Source organism: Pyricularia grisea, assembly GCF_004355905.1.
Source record: "Pyricularia grisea strain NI907 chromosome Unknown Pyricularia_grisea_NI907_Scaffold_7, whole genome shotgun sequence".
In the NCBI taxonomy this organism is placed as follows: Eukaryota; Fungi; Ascomycota; class Sordariomycetes; order Magnaporthales; family Pyriculariaceae; genus Pyricularia; species Pyricularia grisea.
In genome coordinates this window covers 1963053-1981973 of record NW_022156720.1, presented here as the reverse complement: position 1 = coordinate 1981973, position 18921 = coordinate 1963053, and the positions used below count along the sequence as shown (strand labels likewise).

Sequence of the window (18921 nt, the reverse complement as noted above, 5' to 3'; positions counted from 1 at the left end):
ATCAAAAATCGCCGCAGAGGAATCGTAATACACCGTAGTACTTATTACCGATACGAAGTAATTTACCCGTAGGCAACCCACCTTACCTTACCTTGCCTGCGTAACTTACTTTGTAGGTCAGCCAAGGTAGAAAGGCCCCAGCAAGGTAGCTTGTGCTTTAAAGACAGCCAGCCACTCACGCAGGTACGCGAAAGATGCAGAGTCACCTGCCTGGTTCGTGACGGAATCCATTCCCATTTTCTCCTCTTTCTTCCCCCAAGACCACAATCTACCTGAGCTATTCTTCCATCCTTGCCCTCCCTGTCACCCAAAACACTAACCGACTTCCCTCCTCCATGTACGGCACTGCGTGACTGGCCAAAATGGGCTACTACAAAAACTGAAAGGGTGGACTTGCTCAGCCAGTCAGCCATCGAGGTGGAACCGAGAGCTTGGCCAAGTGTGGAGACATCATCCGATCAGGTCATTGGTCCAGAGCTCCACAGTGTCCTTGTTGCCCCCAGAGCCAAAACCGAGTCCTCTTTCTCCCTTTCCTTCCTTTACTTGCCCCCAAGAAACAAGAGACAAGAATCACTCATTAAATTCCTAGCCCATCCAAATTCAACCCAACCCGGCCGCCCCCAGTGCAGCAAAACACACCCAACTGGAACCCGCTCACAGCAGAGAAGCGCCGCCCACCCTGAACGAACCACATAGCAACCAGCGTCATACCGCCGCCTTTCAATTTGCAACACCTGCAAAGGTCCCCATTTTGAAACTTTTTTTTTTCTATGTGTTATCCGGCTCTTTTCTCATTTTCAAATTCTCTTTCCGAATTTTATCAACTTTGAGATCATGGCGGATCAGTGCATCGTTTGTTTAGATGCCTTAGAGGTGGCCATTTTGGCTGTCGATTTGGCGACGTTCAAAGGCCTGGAGGACCCAGGCGGTCGCGGCGGAGGCGACACGCTGAGCTCCCAAATGGTGGCGGACTCAGCGGCCTCATCCACCACTACCACCACCACTAACAGTGCTGACGAACGCAACCCCGGACAATCCAACAACGAAACCGACGTTGCTGTAATAAATGCATGCGGACATGCTTTGCACAATTGCTGCTTGCTAGAATGGGCTGGCAAAGCAAATAGCTGTCCAATTTGTCGGCAGACCTTCAACGACGTGAGCGTCTATGATAAGGTCGGAGGTACGTTAATTCACTGCTTTGCTATAAGCTCCCTCTACACTGCCCCCCCTCTCGGAACACAACAACATTGCCCTTCACAAATTTAACAAACCACTAAACTGACCTTACTTGTTCGATTAGGAAACCTCCTTAAATCGTACACAGTCGCAGACAAGAAACAAGTTGCCGAATTCGATCCGCAAGCATGGGCAGAAGAGAACCCAGAAGAAGAGGACCTAGAGGCACACCCTTGCCCCGTCTGCAACTCTTCCGGTGACGAAGAAGTGCTTCTTCTGTGTGACGGATGCGATGCATCATACCATACCTATTGTATTGGCCTAGACGAAATTCCGGACGGCTCCTGGTTCTGCATGGAGTGTGCCGAGGAACTAGGCGGCATAGGCATCGCTCGATCTCGCGCTCGTTACCCGATAGTGAGCAACAGCAGACGTGGACGACGCAACGATTTCTTCCCCAGGACACAAGCAACGATGCGTAGCGTGAGAAGGCGTGCGCGTTCGGACGAGTGGCAAGGTGCCTGGGGCGAAATCACAGGACTCATCTTTGATGCGATCAATATCGACCTCGACTCGCATGATGGCGACGATGCTCTGGAGGAGTACAGAAGGTCAAGGCAGCTGCGAGAACGTGAGCAGCGCGAATATCAACGCTGGCAGCAACGCATCAATATCGCCAGAAGACTTGGTGCTCAGGAAGTTTTCTCGAGAAACATCCCGCCGTCCATCATCAACAATACCACCGCCGCGCAGGCTCCTGCACCCGCCCAAGAAAGTCGTGAGGAGCGACGTGCTTGGGCGACGCTTGAGAAAGCTCGAGAGGCCAACGGTGAGGGGCCTAGTCGGAAGCGCAAATCTCGCTCCATAACCGCATCACCTGCGGAACCACCACCAGAGCCTGAGCGAAAGTTGAAGCGGCCCCGCGCACACCGGTCAGCTCCTGGCGCATCGGGCGAGGGATCTTCGTCAACATCGGAACCCAGTCGCTCAGTGGCAAACGTCCGGTCGCCGCCTGCTCTCAATGGAGAAGCACCATCGTTTCTCTCTGTGCTTCTCAAGGAGGTAGAGCAGTCTCACCCGTCAGATGACGAAATCACTCGAAATTTGTTACCTGAAAGCATGGTTGGGGGAGATGCATATGCATCCTCGCCCGGATCTTCTCCTCCAGCATCGGCCTACAGTAGTCCACGAGCCCTCTCGCTCACTCCGCCTCCTCATCAAAATCAACAACCATCAAACAGGTCCACTCGACCATCGTCCCCAACCATGACTTTGAGCTCAACGATTGAGCCTGTATACACCAAGGCAGCATATCGCTCAGGCAGGTCATCGGGAAACGCCAGCGACTCCGAGTCGAGACCCGCAAAACCCGAGCTCCGACAACCCCGTCCTCAACGCATCGAAAAGGCCAACCTTTCTCGATCGCCAGATGCTTCGCCGACAAAGTCATCTCTGTCGCTTGAAATGAAGCAGAAAATCAACAACATCGTCCGCAGTGCTCTCAAGCCGCATTGGGCCTCCAGCAAGTTGACGGCGGACCAGTACGAAACTATCAACCGCGACGTTTCTCGAAAACTCTACGATGAGGTTACAGACCCCGCGTCCGTTGTCGACGCCGAGGTTCGGCAGGTGTGGCAGCACAAAGCCACCCAAGAAGTTGCGCGTGCCGTTTCAGGCCTTCAAGCCTGATAATCCGGCATACTTTCCGAAGTGGCGGTGTGCGCATTCTGCCATATGTACGACCATTGGGATGGGTCTATTTGCGTCGGTGTTCCTTGGGTTTTTTAGTCAGGGTTTTTGCTTTGTAGGATGGTCACAATCTCGTTAGATACCCGGCGGCGTCCAAGGTCAGGCAGGGTATTGCATTCAGGTTGAACCCAAGTGCTGGGTGTCAATTGTCCAGAGAATAGGCGCATCATGTTTCCTTTAGGTAGAATGGCGTTTTGGTATGGTAGCATTTTTTTCCCCTCGAACGATTAGGACGAGTTATTTGATCATGTTGGACGCAGCGGTCTCGAGGTCACGGCCTCATTTTGTTGTCACTAGGTACTCTTTCGATAGTTGATATCCATGGGTTTCTGATCTTCACGACCAGTTGTGTGCATTACCTGTGAGAATTAACCACTTTAGTCACTATATTAACAGACAGACGTCTTTGAAAGAGTTACCGTCTCGCACAAGACTGCATCTCTCACAAGTGTCTCCTGATGAATGCCTGCCAATCGGTAACCCAAGCCGTTGATCGAGATGGGCTAACGACTGAGAGCACGGCTCAAGGTCTATTTATGTTGATCACTAGAACGCCACTCGTGATATGGCAGGTGTGGGTGCAGCCAAGGCGCCGCTTTTCAGGTTTCGAGACTTCAAAAACCCTGGACTTCTAAAGGTCTTGTGCGTTTTCTTTGTTTTGACTTGTGAGCAGAATCTATCTAACGGCCAACCCGGTGGGAGGCTGCCATGGCTCGTTCGAGACGAAAGGGGCACAGGAGCCGCTAGCGAAAAAAGTCTGCTCAAGATTTCACTCTGGGCATCTGTAAATGATCGAGACGTTCTCGGTGGAACAGGTCTTGATGATAAGGATTGATGCCCGTGGATGAGGAAAAAGAGAAGGAGAGAGGAAGCGGAATTTTCTGGCGGCTAGCGCCAAAGAAGACATACGGTGTGTGGGTGGAATACCGCACGGGCCACAGAGTGGAAGCCAGGTCACGTGATGAAAGCTGCTCGTTGATTTTATGGCTTGTAATCTATCATAGTCACTTCTAATCTGGAACAGAACTACAGATGATGCTTCGTTGATTTGGTTTAGATATATAAAAAATAAACAAAATAAAAATAAAAAAGAGGCTGTGAATAGAAGCGGCATCTCAATCAACAAGCACTGTTACATAGAGACTACAACCGCAGTGTAAGGTCTGATCCAAGTCAGTTCTTGACATTGACGTTCTGCACAAGCCAAGAAGCGAGGTGCACAGACTACACCCACCTTGGACTAGCGTGGTACGCGGGCCGAACTTTTCCAGGTACGTACCGCGTTCTCCAAAAAAGTTCGAGGAGCTCCCAGTCAAACCCATCGCGACTCCTTGGGAAGGTTACTTGATCCCTTTACGAATTGGTCTACATATAGACCACTCTCATTCTATCGCCAGGTTGAAGATATGTCGGCCTCAAGTAGAGGTTGGCATGCGCTCCGCGCACTTTCCAGATGTGAGTAACTATTCGCCAATAATCATGCGTGTAGCTCTTATCCATCTCTCGTCTCTTCAACAAACGTCCCCTAACATGAAGGCGAAACGACAGCTTCACCACGAGTATGCGCCCAATGTGCCAGGGGAACCATACAAACGATCCCGCGGCGTGCCTACTCGGCGTCGGCTGCCCCGACAGTCTCGGCCGTGGACCCTTCCGCTAGCTCGGAGCCACCCGTCGTCCCAGTGAAGCAGTCGTCCCAGCACCCGAAATCCGACTACCGCATCCGCTCCGGCCTGATCCTCACCCGAGCACCTCTCCTGACCCGGGACCCGACGCCCTTCGAGGCGGCCTTTTATCTGTACCAGAAGCGGCTTAACGAGCGCCTCATCTCGCCTTTCATCTCGTCCATGTGGTTCAAGCAAGATACGCCACCGCAGTTGGACTGGAACCTCAAGCTCGACGAGCGCAAGGGCATCTGGGCCAAGGATGTCGGCCACTACAAGCCCCGAGGCTCGACGCGGTGGGCCGACGAGGTCCCGCAGGGCTCGCGTCTTGCCGACCCGGAACTGATCAGGGAGCGCCTCCTCGAGGACGCTACGATGCGGTTCAGTGACGACGGTGAGCTGCTGCCCGAGCAGGACAGGCTGCAGGTTGAGAAGCCTCAGCCGAGGCGGTCAGAGGCGGACGAGAAGAACGACGTGAGGAGGCTGGACCGGGCGATGGACCGCACGCTCTACCTCGTGGTGAAGAAGGGTGATAGGTGGGCTTTTCCTGCGAGTGAGGTTCGCACCGAGGAGAACTTGCATGAGGTACGTGCCATTTTCTTATGGGGTTTTTTGTTTATTGGTTGTTTACCGTTTGCTTTTTTGTAAAACGAACTAACACTTTACAAACAGGCTGCTGCCCGTGTGCTCCAGCAAGCCGCCGGTGTCAACATGAACACTTGGATGGTGGGACGTGTGCCGGTTGCGCATCACGTTGTCAAGCCCAAGTACAACAAAGACTCTACTCTGGAGAGCAAGGGCTCAAAGACATTCCTGCTCAAGGGTAGGATCTTTGCGGGACAGGCCGATATCAAAAACAATATTTTGGGAGTTACCGACTTCATGTGGTTGACTCAGGATGAGCTGAAGAAGCATTTCGAGGCTGATTACTTTGCCAGCATAAAGAACATGCTGTCGATGCGTTAGAGAGATGGGCGCGAGTAAAGTCTCATTCCATCATTAAGAGATGGACCTCTTGGCGGATGGCCTTCAGCCAACAAACATGTACCATACTTGTTTTTTCGGATGTATATTGGTAGTAGATTATGTATGAACAGATTCCATCCATTGATAGACGTTGAGTGTAAACGTACTCCATAAGGCATGTTTTTCATTCATTTAGACATTATGGCCTCATACTCTTGTCCAGAACACCAACAGCCCCAACTAATTTACACAAGTGACAATCTCCAATGATAACCATGACAAAAGAAAACAACCAAATCAAATATAGCTAGCCTTGACTCCCATGCCTGCTGTGGCTTTGACCTTGGACCAAGAATTCCCAAGAATGCGTGATACCCGTTCTCTGATCCTTTGTTGTCCGAATATCACGAGCAAGCTTACAATAAATGCAAGCATCCGCAACAAAGGCCCTGGGTTTGCCTGTATTGATGCGCTCATCCGTTCAACCAGGCCCTTCAGGTTGGATATGACGATCGCAGCACGCGCCGCAAACGAGGGTGCAGCCGCAACACGCTTGTCCTTCCCTTGGGGTTTTGACTTTCTCGAAGTGCCGCCGGGAGAATTTCTCACCACCCGACCGGGCGTCTCCTCGATACCATAGTCAACCTCACTACCTTCACGGCGCACCCTCTCTTCCTCCAGCCGCCTCCTCTCCCTCTCCTCATTCTCGGCCCTCAACCTCCTGGCCTCCTCCAGATCCCTGCGCAGTTGATCCTCCTGCTTCTGCCTTTCCTGCTTTTCGTGGGCCTCTTGTGCCTCGTGCTCTTCCTGAAGGCTTTGCAGCGCCATGAGGAAGGCCTCGCGACGCTCATCGTCCAGTACGGAGCTGACGCTGATGAACTCGCGAGCATAGTCCCACTCATTGTTCCGTATGAGCACGTGCAGAGTATAAAGCTCGAGGATCTTGACCCGTGCGTTGAGATCGCGCGGCGTGTCGGCGCCGGAAGGGGTGGGAGCGTGCTGCGGCTTCACAGGAGAGCGTGGCCTTTGGTGCGGGGTGCTGGGAGTCTGAAACTTGCTGTACAAGTCCAGACTGGGCGTGTTGGAAGCTGCGAGGTACGTCTCTAGGCGCTTCTGGTTGAGGCCTTGGTTGTTTGCATGGGCAAGGAGTAGTGTGGCTCTGCATTGAGGAGTTAGTAGCTGCGCAAGTGAGCGTAGGCAGAGTCTGAAGAAACTCACAAATTGATGACCACATCAGAGTCGACATCTCCCTCGATGCCATGATAGCCATTGCGAACAACCTCTTCCCAGATTTCGCCATCCCGAACTTTGCTGCAGATCGCCCTCCATTCCTTTGTTCCAAAGGATGCTTTCCCCTCCTCCGGGTCCATCTCCACAATCGCATTCAGGGTGGTCAAGTACAGGCTCCATACTTTCACTCTGGTGTTCCGAGACGCCTTTGCGACCGGCGCAGGCTCGTCCAATCCATTTTCGCTGGCTCCCTGACCCGGAGGGGTCACAAGCGGAAGGACAGTCGAGAGAGCTTCGGGTAGACGACGCGTCAGGAAAAGTGTAGACGCCTGCCGGTATGTTTTTGATATATTTGACGACTGTCTCCTGGAAGTATTTGACGATGTGAGGGACGAAATCGAGGACCGAAAGTTGAAAGGGTCTGATGCGGTAGTTGTTGGGCTAAGTGTAGCCGTCGGTGATCCGGAGAGTGCCATGATGGCTGTTTACTTTTTGTTTCCTCAGCTTCCCCCCGAGTCGCGGTGGGCACGGCTAGCAACGGGTGGGTTTTTACGATGGCGTTTGAACGGACAAACCGGCTTAGGCGAAGCTGGTCTAGCACCAAACGACGATCGAGAGACGCGAAACGAAGAGTAAAATTGAATATATTGAGAAAAACAAAATCCAATTACAGCATCTTGAAGATCAATTGAGAGCGGCAAAGGGAGAGAAGAGACGGTCTCCCCAGTAGGAATTCGCGTCAAAATGCCAGTGCCCCCTTCAACTTGTCCGACTCGCCTCGGTGTGCCGCTGCAAAGAGTAGGTGTGTGGGGAGCAAGCGGAGTGCGAAATCGCGGGTAGCGTCATGTGCACATACCGCCTACCTAGGAATGCCTCGGCTCATTGAACAAATTCGGCCAACGGACCTGTTGCCAGGACAGAGCGTGAAAGCCGTTGTAGTGGGGACGAAAAAAATGTCGAAAGCTGATCAATCATACGACGGAAATTAAACATTGGCACACGTGTAACTACAGATGGTAACCTATCGACATATTGCTAACTACTATTCTAACTACACACGAAGCCATGTAAAAAAAAAAAAAAAAAAAAAAAAAAAAAAAAAAAGACTTTTACTACAGGTAAAAACGAACTAGGGGAGGGGAACACCCCATCGTGTTCGGCTTCAACAAACAATCAAGTGATTCGGGCTTTTTCCCCTCCCTGAATGCTTGATTAATCAAATGGACAATTTTATTGAACATGCAAGTTCCAAGCATAAATACTTGACAGGCAGGGAAGATGGCGCGGGACTGCCGAGTGCCCCTGAGAAGAAAATATAATCCGGGGAAGCTCCACCACGATGGCGATTGAAACCCCGATGAGGAAGTAGCTCGCCTTCTCGAACCAGAAAATGAACTGAAGTGACTCTTTACTACCATATGGTCCACAAAGTGAATTGAATGGTGAGGTGGACTGAAGCTCGTGGTCTCTTGGTCTCTATCTTTTCCATGTCCGATATATTATCAAAGAAATCCAACACTACATACCTACCTACCCAACTTACCTTGGGTACTCAGGTACATTAACCTTAGTAGGATTTACCTCTTAGCTTGCCTCACCTCCCCTTCACTACCTAGAACCCAACCTACATCATACCCCAACATTGGTAGTAGGCAAGCACTTGTTTGGGTGGTCACCCCCAATTTCACTTTTTTTTTTTTTTTCGGAACGGCAAACATCACCTACCTACCTGGTACCTTACCCGGTACTGAGCTCAGACATCGGGCTCCAGCCCCAGCGTCAAGCGATAGAGCATACGAGCCTTGAAAGCTATTCCAGGGGACTTTCCTGGAATAGAAATCTATGTATCTAGGTACATTTCGACGACCTCCTTGTGAGAATCAGGTGAAAGTCAACCCGGTGACAGAAAGCCCCTTCGCCTCCCTTCCTTGATCGCTACCAGGTATATTCAACAGCCTGTCCTAAACTGATCTTCGTAACTGTACGACTCTATTCATCCATCCTAATGCTTCTCGGCCAAACGAAATATCCGGCTCCATGGCAAGCCAGTCGTTCTGGACCGGCTTGGAAACTGCTGGCAAAATCATCGATGTCGATGCAACCAATTTCTGGAGACTGCTACCACAAGTCCTCGAAGTGATTGCCAATGCCGAGTACATTTCTTTTGACCTGGAAATGACCGGAATTCGTGTCAAGAACGGTCTTTCAGACAGGCAAGACAAGTTCTCGGTCGAGGAATATTATGCTGCTGCTTGTGAAGTTGCCAACACTTTTCAGATCATCGAGTTTGGTATTACTTGCTCCAAGTATGACACAGAGAACAGTATGTCGGCATTTTTTATGTGCTCTTCCCTTCCATGCAGCAAACACAACCTCATATTCTGTATGGTTCGTCCTTTCTTCAATTCTCGTGCTGGAAACGCTAACATGTGGCTTCTCAGGATCATACGGATGGACTGCCTACAACTTCCGACTGGCACCTTGGTACCTAGGGGACAATCGAACTCATCTGGCATTGGCCAAAATTTTTGACCGTCAATACACTCTGTCCAGCAACAGCTTTAGATTTCTCAGAGGCAATAGAAGGGATAACATCACGTCACTGGCCTTGGAAAGTGGTATCATGTACCTAAGCAGACAAGAAGCTGACGAGGCGTACAAATACTTCATCGATCCGGACAAGAAAGTGCGGAATCTGATCGATCTCAACAAAGAACCCTTGGAAGCCAATTTGTTTTACGACTGGGTACGGAGTTCCATTACCTTGTGGCTCCGGGATCCTCACAAACTTGAGTGGCTCAATATTGAAAACCCTGGTGGCGAGAACCTCAGTAACTTGCAACGCCGCCTGGTGTACCAAATCCTGGAATCCGAGTTCAGTCACAACTGTCTACGTGCAGTGCCAAAGTGTAACAATGGTTTCATGCAAATCACTCAGAAAGGCATTGATGCTGCAGAGGAGACGGTGAAACCCCCTTGTTAGAATATTTCGGACCAGGCCTATGCTGACCAAAGCCAGGCAATACTTCAGCGCATGAGTGAGCGCAAGGCAGCAATTAGAGAACAGACAGGTTTGTTGGAGAATTTCCTTGAAACCTCAGCTTTCACACTTATTGACTAAAAGACGTAGGATTCCGATTTGTGTTTGAAGCCCTCATTGGTGGCGACTTCGCAGATGAAATTAATCTCGGACTCATTCTCACTCCCGAAGAATACCAGACTAAAGGGGCTGCAACAGATACTAGAGCCAAGCTGCGGGCAATCGAGGCCAAAGCCAAAGAGAGGACAAGGGTTATTGTTGGCCACAACTCCCTCTTTGATCTCTGCTTCATGTACCGTTCCTTTATCGGAACACTACCAACTAGCCTTCAACAGTTCAAGATCGATATACAGGCTATGTTTCCTCGATATGTTGACACCAAATACATGGCAACACAGAATGCGCGAAACCTCGAAGCTGGCCATACTCTTGAAGAGCTCTATGGCACAGTACAATCACAAAAGCTACCGTTGTTTCACCCAGATGCGCCACTGTATCGTAGCAGCCATCAAGCGGGATATGATAGTTTGTGTCTCCTCTTTTTTTTTCTAAATCCTTGACACATGTGGCTCCCACGCTACTCTTTAAACTATAGAATATTTCACTGACTTATAGGCAGGCTGGTTGACTTCCGTCACATTTCTCAAGCTGTCCTGGAAGCTGGCCAGGGATTCGCAATTTCTAAGGAGCTAGGAGCAACTTGAACCTGCGAGTTCTGGGGGCTATAACAAGGAGACCATCAATCCGGCATCTGTGTCCCCAGCCCAGGTTTCTTTGATTGCTCTACAAAGCGATGTCGTGCTGTCAACACCGCGCTGCCCTCCCGATCCTCCAAGACGACCACCTTTGCTGTTAAAACATCTATCGTCCGCACCCGGATTTCTTACAGCAGTCAATAGTACCGCTTTTACTATGCCTGCCCGCCAACTGGAATTGCTGGATTTAACCACAGTTCGCGATGGTCTCTGCAGCGTCACTGGACCCTTTTCCCTGTTGGATCATCAGGATGGTGCGAAATCGCTGCGTCCTCGCGAGGGCAGCCTAATTGATACCGATGCTCTGGAAATCGTCGATACTGTTTCTTTAATACCAACTCGCGGGTCTATATCGACAAACTGCTCTACTGATAAAAAAGTCGTGACAAGCGAAGAAGTTTCGACGGACGGTCACCGGATTGATGGATGGAACTCGCCCATCTTTCGGCTTGTTGGGGGAAGACTACGCGCAGCTCAGGGTGTCATCGATCCTGCTTCCTGAATGGCCTTTTGTTTTCCTGCTGTAGGCGAAGCTCTGGCTCTTTGCCGCCGATACCGAGCTGCGGACATATGGGAAAGGGGGAATGGGGTGATAATATCATGTAAACGTTGGCTGAGAGGGTTTTGTAGTTGATAACTATGTATTTGAGAGTCACACTGCGATGGAAATCGATGCGAGGAAGATACTCACATTTGTCAAAGAAGTTAAAGAAGTCACTACAAAGCTCAATGCGCATGTATGCGTCGTTATGATTTTCAAAGCTGGGTATCTAGATAGTTTAGCTCATCATAGTGGAATGACTAATCTTTTACTGTGCATGTAGCCCATACATCGAATCGACACAAGTGGCTATAATCCTTCCTCCACGATGCAGCCTCCTTTGCTGCCGTAGCGAGCCACTGTGCGTTCGATAGTAGACATTTCCCCAATAGGACAGGACCGGGACTTGGGGTTAGTACGTCCCGGTCCTGTTTGTCTTCTTTTGATAGAAAAGCTGTGAGGGCGAGAAGTCAGCAGAGTGTTTATTACTGTATAAAAGAAAAGTAGATTTGAAGCAACTTACATCTGTTCTTGAGCTGCCCAAGTTTATAATCTTGGGACAACCGTCTCTGTCCTTTTCCAGGCGGGTACACTCGAAGCAGTAAAAAGCATCCGAGATTCCCTGATAGTTTGACAATGTGTGAGCATTAGCAAGTGAGATTTATAGATGGAGGAGCATAGGGATGTTGTGCTGCCTATGGGATTTTCACATACCTCTCCTCCGCAGACGACACACTTGTTCTGATAGTTTCCGAAACTGCACTCGTCACATATGCGGACCAGCGTTGTCGGGCGGACGTACGAATCACAGACCGGACACTTGCCGTCACACTTGTCGCAGAGGCGGCCGATGGCTATGCCAGGCTGCTTCCGGCACATGACCAGATCAGGGTGATGTCGGGACATGTTTGTTTATGAAGGGTTTTTTGTTGCTGGGTTGACGAGAGGTGTGGGTAAAAAGAAGGTTGAGAGACGTAAACAAAAATACTCTCTTGAATTTTTCAAGATATTTTTTGCCTTGGCCAAGGCAATGAATATAGTTTGATGCCTAGTCAGATGTGGTTGGATTTATCAGCTTTGATACAGAAGAGTCGCCTCTCACTGAGGCTCACCAATCAATCCACGGGGCAACACGCGCACGCAGTCCTCCATGCATTGCCTCCAAAATTTCCATTTTGTTCCAGCGGCTGGTCGGCCGTCGCCCAGGCGTGGGACCGCGCTAAGCTGCAGTGTGGATCCTGTTGCGTCAAGGCCCCACCCATGCGAGATCGAAAAAGGTAGCGGGTTTTGGGCACCAGGGTCTAAGCTATAGCGACGAATCATCGACAGCTACCCTGACTTCCTAGCTTCCTTGTACTTGAAACAACCTATTTACAACCTTAGCCAACAACAGATCCAAGTCTTTTAATTAAGACTGCGGTACTCAAAATAGTACTCAAGCTGCTACAATCTCTCAGACTTATAAAGCGTTCCATCTGTCCCATCAGGCTCATCTCAAACTTGGACTAGGTAGGAAGGGGCCCTGGTTGCGACACCATGGCTACGGCCGAGACCCCTCTTATACACAAGGAGCCTGTCGCACACGATTTTGTCGTGACTTCCCAACAAGACATAACTGGTAGCCCAGAGAGACCCGATCACACGAGCAATATTGACGAAGCCGCTGGTGGAGTAGCCTTTGAGACGAGCATCCATCCCAGCGCGAAGCCCGATACGATGACGACGGAGCCAGAAAACACAGAAATGCAGCCTCTTCATGAAGATGCTGGCTCAGGAGGAGTGCCCGCCGAGGCTGTGGCATCGCCCAAGGCTGCCGGGGAGACCAGTCACACCTCTCAAAAAGACCAAGAAGCTACGCCACCAAAGCTTGACGCGGATAGGGCGATGTCGCCTCCCTCGTCAAGAAAGCGTGGTGCGTCAGAAGCAAGTCTGGAGCAGGAACCCGACAGACCCAAGCAGCGGCGACGGGACTTTTCACAGGAGGAGAAGAAGCGCGGGCAACGCCTGTTTGGAGGGCTGCTAAGTACCTTGAGCCAGAAACCTCCCGGGCGACGGCAGCCCGTCGACCGGAAACAGCACGAGAAGACGCAACAGCGCAAGGAAGAAGATAACAGACGAAAGGCCGAGATCCAGGAGAAGCTAGCGAAACTCAACCGGAGACGGAAGATACAACAAATCAAGCTTGACGAACAGATTGTGAGTTTCGGTGGGCTGTGTGCCAAGACCCCCAAGAGTTCTTGTAGGCAAATGGCTGACTGAAGGGTACGATAGATGCGTGCCCGCCACGATGACATGCTGGCAAAAGCGCATAGCTTGCGGACTAACACTCGACCACCATTGGTAAGTAGAGCGGAAATGTCAGGCCTGACTGGTTGATACGCGAAGGCGAACTGAAAACATTATACTTACATTCGTCACTACCACAGTACTATCGTCCATGGGATTTTACCAGTGAAGAAGAGGAAATAATCGACGAACAGGTCCGCGACGCAAAAGAAGACATAGAACGAGAACTCAAAGAGTTTGAGCGCACCAAACAGCAGAGACTTGAGCAGCTGGGAGTGCAGCCTTCAAAGAAGCCCACAAGTGGCGAAGACGACAGAAGAGCCTCAACGGTCGGTGAGCCTCTTGACACTGAAGTACCTAACTCAACCAGATCATCAGATGCTACTAATCGTTCCCACCCCAAACCGGTTGAAAGAGACCATGACGAAGTCGTCGAAACAGAGGAGGACACGGTAATCTATTAACATGGACAGTCTTACTTCGGTTAGGGCTATCTGCTCTGACTCTTACATTATATTTGTGTACCCAATGTGTTGATAATGATGAAGGTTACAAGAAAACAAAAGACTGTAATTCATGCCTCTAAAAGTGATATTGTAAGTGCTGTGAGCGTCTGTGTTTTTCTTCTTGAATACTGTAGCACTAAGTGGCGGCTGTATTATATTGATGCACTCAATCTCTACTCGAGAAAGCCGGATCTTTGTCTCGATCATCTTTTCAATACCATATGACAAGCATATTGATGTTTGCTGAGCAGTGACTTGGGGTGCAGGGTAGCTTGCCCGCATAGTAATGTGCAGGTAGCTCATCCCACCGCCCCACATTGAACGGATCTCCACTTTAGCCACAGCTAGAGCTGATTACGCGCCTCGACTGCCTTGCGAGCTGTTACTAGCGTCCGGTCTCATGAATAGCAGAGGCAAACTCGCCTAGCAGTCAACCAAACCATCGACCATCGGAACTCCAACAAATCAACATTTCCTCTAGAATTATCAAATTCTTACCCATCGATTGAGGGTCCGCATATCCCAACTGATAACTTGATACCACAATCTTCATTGCACCACACCGGGAGAGCTTGTTTTGCACTGCAGCAAGGACCCAGTTGGTCCAGAATCATTCTACCAAACCCTAAACCCCATCCTTGAACACCCCCAAACATGTCGACCCTCGAAGAGCTCGACGACCTCGACCGTCAGGAGCGCGAGGACAAGGATAAGAAGGATGGCAAGAAGGACGGCGGCAAAGACGACAAGAACAAGTCTGGCGATGGCGACGATGAGATGAAGGATGCGGAGCCCGAGGAGGATGACGTCCTCGACGAGGAGATTTTGAGCCTCAGCACACAGGACATCCTGACCCGGAGGCGGCTGCTGGAAAACGACTCGAGGATCATGAGGAGCGAATACCAGCGGCTCTCTCACGAGAGGCAGACGATGCAAGAAAAGATCAAGGACAACCTGGAAAAGATCGCAAACAACCGGTGAGTTGATTTCATGTCCTGCGGGGTCCACGGGCCAGATGGGCTCTTGGGGGCCGGTGTTTTCATGTCACGATCTTAAGCTGACATGTGATTTTCTACTCAAAGTCAACTTCCTTACCTGGTCGGAAACGTTGTCGAGCTTTTAGATCTTGATCCAACAGCCGAGTCGTCGGAGGAGGGCGCCAACATTGACCTGGACGCCACGCGGGTCGGCAAGTCAGCAGTCATCAAGACGTCCACAAGACAGACGATATTCCTACCTCTGATTGGCTTGGTCGACCCAGCAACCCTCAAGCCGGCTGATCTGATCGGTGTGAACAAGGACTCGTACCTCATCCTCGACACACTGCCCGCAGAGTATGACAGCAGAGTCAAGGCCATGGAGGTAGACGAGAAGCCCACTGAAAAGTACAGTGACGTCGGTGGTCTTGACAAGCAGATTGAGGAGTTGGTGGAGGCTATTGTCTGGCCCATGAAGGAGGCAGAGCGCTTCAAGAAGATTGGCATCAAGGCACCCAAAGGTAATGCGCGATTCGCTCCTGGCGCTTCAGCTTAACTCCACTGGGATGTTCAGCCTGCTAACTTTGAACAATCATAGGTGCACTGATGTACGGCCCTCCTGGAACCGGAAAGACGCTCCTGGCTCGTGCGTGCGCGGCCCAGACGGACGCAACCTTCCTCAAGCTCGCCGGTCCCCAGCTGGTACAGATGTTCATAGGAGATGGCGCCAAGCTGGTGCGTGACTGCTTTGCCCTCGCCAAGGAGAAGGCACCGTCCATCATCTTCATAGACGAGCTGGATGCCGTAGGAACGAAGCGTTTCGACAGCGAGAAGTCAGGTGACCGTGAGGTGCAGAGGACCATGTTGGAGCTGCTCAACCAGTTGGACGGTTTCGCATCCGACGACCGCATCAAGGTGCTGGCGGCGACCAACCGTGTCGATGTCCTGGACCCTGCCCTGCTGCGTTCCGGACGTCTTGACCGCAAGATTGAATTCCCGCTCCCCAATGAAGAAGCGCGGGCGCAAATTCTCAAGATTCACAGCCGAAAGATGCGTTTCGACCCAGCAGTCAACTGGGGCGAGCTGGCACGGAGTACCGACGAGTTTGGTGGTGCCATGCTGAAGGCTGTTTGCGTCGAGGCCGGCATGATTGCACTTCGTATGGGCAAGAACAAGATTGGGCACGAGCATTATGTGGACGCCATCGCCGAGGTGCAGGCCAAGAAGAAGGATGTAAGTAAAGACATGGATACGTTCCTTTGTCGGGCTTTTCGTACCCTGGTTTTTTTTGAATATCACCCTTTTTATAGTCCTCTTCATACTTTATTTCTTGGAAACTTGCTAACTTATCTCCCTCTAGACTGTCAACTTCTACGCGTGATTTTTGCATATGGTACATGCGACGATTTCGTTGTTGAAAAGGGACTCTGTGCTTGGATTCATGGCTCACGCAGCTTCTTCTCTTTCTCGGCTGCATAGAGCTAGCAGACTTGGGACATAGATTATGGCACAGGAATGATACCGCGGACATGATAGACGACGTTGACTAATTCCTCTTTAACCTTTTTTTTGGTGATGTATTAGTAAAAGCGGTATCGTGTGGACTCTTTGAAGCGATTTCACCGGATTCCGCGGGCTGTTACAGCCGAGGCATTGCGCACAGGGAGCCATCAATGCGTGAATTGTTTTGTTTCCCTTCAGCCCCATGTACCAGCAATGCATGTTGGTTATCAACCCGTTTTGGGCCGTGATATAACGGCAAGTGACATGGAATTCTGCTGTAAGTCTCGTTACAGAATAATAGCTTGGTTGTTTGTACGAACGCGAAATATCTGTCTGGATATATTCGAGACGGAATTGCCTATGATGCAAGTACCGTAGTATCCAGGTTCGTATCCAATACGTGCGTACATTGATTTGCTGCAATTAAACACATCGAAAATATATGTGTATACTATACGCATATATGTACCTACTAAATATTTGTATACCTGTATAGGGAAGTTGGCATATGGGTGTCTTGTTGCATATCTATAGTAAAGTATCTCCATTACAAGATGACTCCGCCGATTATAGGGGCCGCGACAACAAGTAGTTCTTGCCAAGTATTTTCTGCTTGGACGCTTCAGCTGCTTTAGGAATTGGGTCCGAAGTGGGGTCGCATTCGCATTCCTTTTAGTGCTATTTGCTTGCTGCTTTGACCAAACCCGGCTGTTCACGCCCAGAAGAATTTACAGAAGGCAAAATAAAAAAATTCAAAAAAATACCTACAGAGGAAGAATAACCCGGATTGCATGATCTCATGAGCTGAAGGGTTACAAGCGAAGAATAAAAAAAATGGGGAGCACTTCCGTAAATTCTCCTTTTTTTTTTCAGGGCTTTTCAAACTTCAGAGTGAACTAACTAGCTGCTGGATACCTGACCCATCTATTCCGACAGACCGAGGTATCTTAGGTTTCCCTTTACCCACCATGTTGTTGATCTCGTCACACAATCCCTTTTAATCTACCGGGTCCCAGCCCGCGGGTACCGAATGTCGTTCTTCAGTCTGTTACATAAATCCTACTATTTCTAATATATAGTAGATCATTCTGTTTTCCTTTCCTTCCTCTCTTCATTCATCTGTTAATTCCCAAATTAAAGAATCAATTCTTAGTTCACAACTGGGAATAGACTGCCACTAAGCTGGTTAACTATCATACCTAGTCAACTAGAGCCAAGGGGTATATAATAATTAACCTTCTCAACAAACCCCTCGCCACCTCCTCACTATCGTCTCTTTTAGAAACTACACGTGACATCACCAAGACCTCCCATACTATAAACACAAACAAGTTCCAAAACCACCACCAACAAACCAACCCAACCATGGCCTCAGCCAAAGTCGCCAAGCTGGCGCCCAACGACCCGCGGGTCGAGCACAAGGACGTGCAGGTCAACGGCCGGACCTACCACTACATGCTGGCCCGTCCCCCAGCCGGCGCGGAGCCCAAGGCCACCATCCTCCTGGTTCACGGCTTCCCGGATCTCGGGCTCGGGTGGCGCAACCAGGTCCCCGTGCTGGCCGCGCAAGGGTTCCAGGTCGTGGTGCCGGACGTGCTCGGGTACGGCGGGAGCGATGCCCCGCAGGACGTCGAGTCGTACCGCCACAAGTCCGTCGTCGACGACCTGCTGGCCGTGCTCGACTCCCAAGACCTCATCGTCCCCCTCGGCCCGACCAGGGAGCGCCGTGTCGTGCTGGGCGGCCACGACTGGGGCGGCCAGATCGTCTGGCGCTTCACCGAGTGGCACCCGGACCGCGTCGCCGCCACCTTTAGCGTCTGCACGCCCTACTTCCCGCCCATGCCGTCCTACGTCGACCTCCCCACCCTGACGCAGATCATACCGAGCTTCAAGTACCAGCTGCAGTTCGCGTCCGAGGAGGTCGTGGAGCGCACCACGGGCCCCGACGGGAAGCCGGACCGCGCCGTCATCAAGGCCTTCCTCAACGCGCTGTGGGGAGGTGCCGGCACCGTGCAGGCCGCCGACGCGCCCAGGGGCTTCACCGCCGCCGAGGGCGTCAACTTCTCCATCATCAAGGACCTGCCGCAGGCCCAGCTGATGAGCGTCGAGGAGCTAGACTACTACGCGGACCGCTACGCTCGCAACGGCATGCGTGGTCCCACGAACTGGTACAGGGTCAGAAAGGTCAACTTTGAGGACGAGCAGGTCCTGCTGGAGCGGAGGAAGAAGCAGGCCGAGGAGACGGGCGATGAGCCCAAGATCAAGACCCCCTCGCTCTTCATCTCGGCGTCGAGGGACGTTGCCCTGCCCCCTGCCATGTCGGCAAACATGGACAAGAGCTTTGAGAGCCTGACCCGTGGACATGTCGATGCTTCGCACTGGGCCCTCGTCGAGGCCGCCAGCGAGGTCAATTCCATCATTTTGAGCTTCTTGGACAATGTATTTAAGCCAAGGGCATCCATGTAGGGGCGGCAATTCCTCCGTTCGATAGATTCCGATTAGCACCATGAGGTATCGAAAGTTCA

The 18921-nt window shown here is 51.0% G+C and overlaps 8 protein-coding genes across 8 annotated transcripts; 6 read left to right on the top strand and 2 right to left on the bottom strand.

Annotated features, from left to right (window-relative positions):
* The first annotated feature begins 222 nt into the window (after window positions 1-222).
* On the top strand, window positions 223-3767 carry PgNI_09586 (uncharacterized protein). Its single transcript, XM_031129568.1, has 2 exons — window positions 223-1183; window positions 1304-3767. The coding sequence occupies exons 1-2, from the start codon at window positions 835-837 to the stop codon at window positions 2866-2868; spliced, it is 1914 nt and encodes a 637-aa protein (XP_030977701.1). The 5' UTR covers window positions 223-834; the 3' UTR covers window positions 2869-3767.
* A 567-nt stretch (window positions 3768-4334) lies between these two features.
* Window positions 4335-5558, top strand: PgNI_09585 (uncharacterized protein; the record flags this gene model as incomplete). The annotated part of the gene is made up of 3 exons (XM_031129567.1): window positions 4335-4383; window positions 4465-5177; window positions 5265-5558. 3 exons carry the CDS (start codon window positions 4335-4337, stop codon window positions 5556-5558), a joined length of 1056 nt encoding a protein of 351 aa, XP_030977696.1.
* A 297-nt stretch (window positions 5559-5855) lies between these two features.
* On the bottom strand, window positions 5856-7264 carry PgNI_09584 (uncharacterized protein; the record flags this gene model as incomplete). Its single annotated transcript, XM_031129566.1, has 2 exons — window positions 5856-6717; window positions 6777-7264. The coding sequence occupies 2 exons, from the start codon at window positions 7262-7264 to the stop codon at window positions 5856-5858; spliced, it is 1350 nt and encodes a 449-aa protein (XP_030977697.1).
* A 1485-nt stretch (window positions 7265-8749) lies between these two features.
* Window positions 8750-11137, top strand: PgNI_09583 (uncharacterized protein). The gene is made up of 5 exons (XM_031129565.1): window positions 8750-9111; window positions 9230-9753; window positions 9808-9859; window positions 9919-10353; window positions 10448-11137. The coding sequence occupies exons 1-5, from the start codon at window positions 8826-8828 to the stop codon at window positions 10519-10521; spliced, it is 1371 nt and encodes a 456-aa protein (XP_030977863.1). The 5' UTR covers window positions 8750-8825; the 3' UTR covers window positions 10522-11137.
* Window positions 11138-11314: 177 nt separating this feature from the next.
* Window positions 11315-12193, bottom strand: PgNI_09582 (uncharacterized protein). Its single transcript, XM_031129564.1, has 3 exons — window positions 11839-12193; window positions 11648-11746; window positions 11315-11578 (listed from the first exon to the last, which is right to left on the bottom strand). Exons 1-3 carry the CDS (start codon window positions 12028-12030, stop codon window positions 11537-11539), a joined length of 333 nt encoding a protein of 110 aa, XP_030977704.1. The 5' UTR covers window positions 12031-12193; the 3' UTR covers window positions 11315-11536.
* A 273-nt stretch (window positions 12194-12466) lies between these two features.
* PgNI_09581 (uncharacterized protein) lies at window positions 12467-13994 on the top strand. The gene is made up of 3 exons (XM_031129563.1): window positions 12467-13320; window positions 13396-13464; window positions 13551-13994. Exons 1-3 carry the CDS (start codon window positions 12661-12663, stop codon window positions 13872-13874), a joined length of 1053 nt encoding a protein of 350 aa, XP_030977702.1. The 5' UTR covers window positions 12467-12660; the 3' UTR covers window positions 13875-13994.
* Window positions 13995-14328: 334 nt separating this feature from the next.
* On the top strand, window positions 14329-16594 carry PgNI_09580 (uncharacterized protein). The gene is made up of 4 exons (XM_031129562.1): window positions 14329-14893; window positions 14999-15414; window positions 15492-16126; window positions 16254-16594. The coding sequence occupies exons 1-4, from the start codon at window positions 14571-14573 to the stop codon at window positions 16272-16274; spliced, it is 1395 nt and encodes a 464-aa protein (XP_030977703.1). The 5' UTR covers window positions 14329-14570; the 3' UTR covers window positions 16275-16594.
* A 1167-nt stretch (window positions 16595-17761) lies between these two features.
* On the top strand, window positions 17762-18862 carry PgNI_09579 (uncharacterized protein; the record flags this gene model as incomplete). The annotated part of the gene is made up of 1 exon (XM_031129561.1): window positions 17762-18862. The coding sequence occupies one exon, from the start codon at window positions 17762-17764 to the stop codon at window positions 18860-18862; it is 1101 nt and encodes a 366-aa protein (XP_030977543.1).
* Between the last annotated feature and the right edge of the window lie 59 nt (window positions 18863-18921).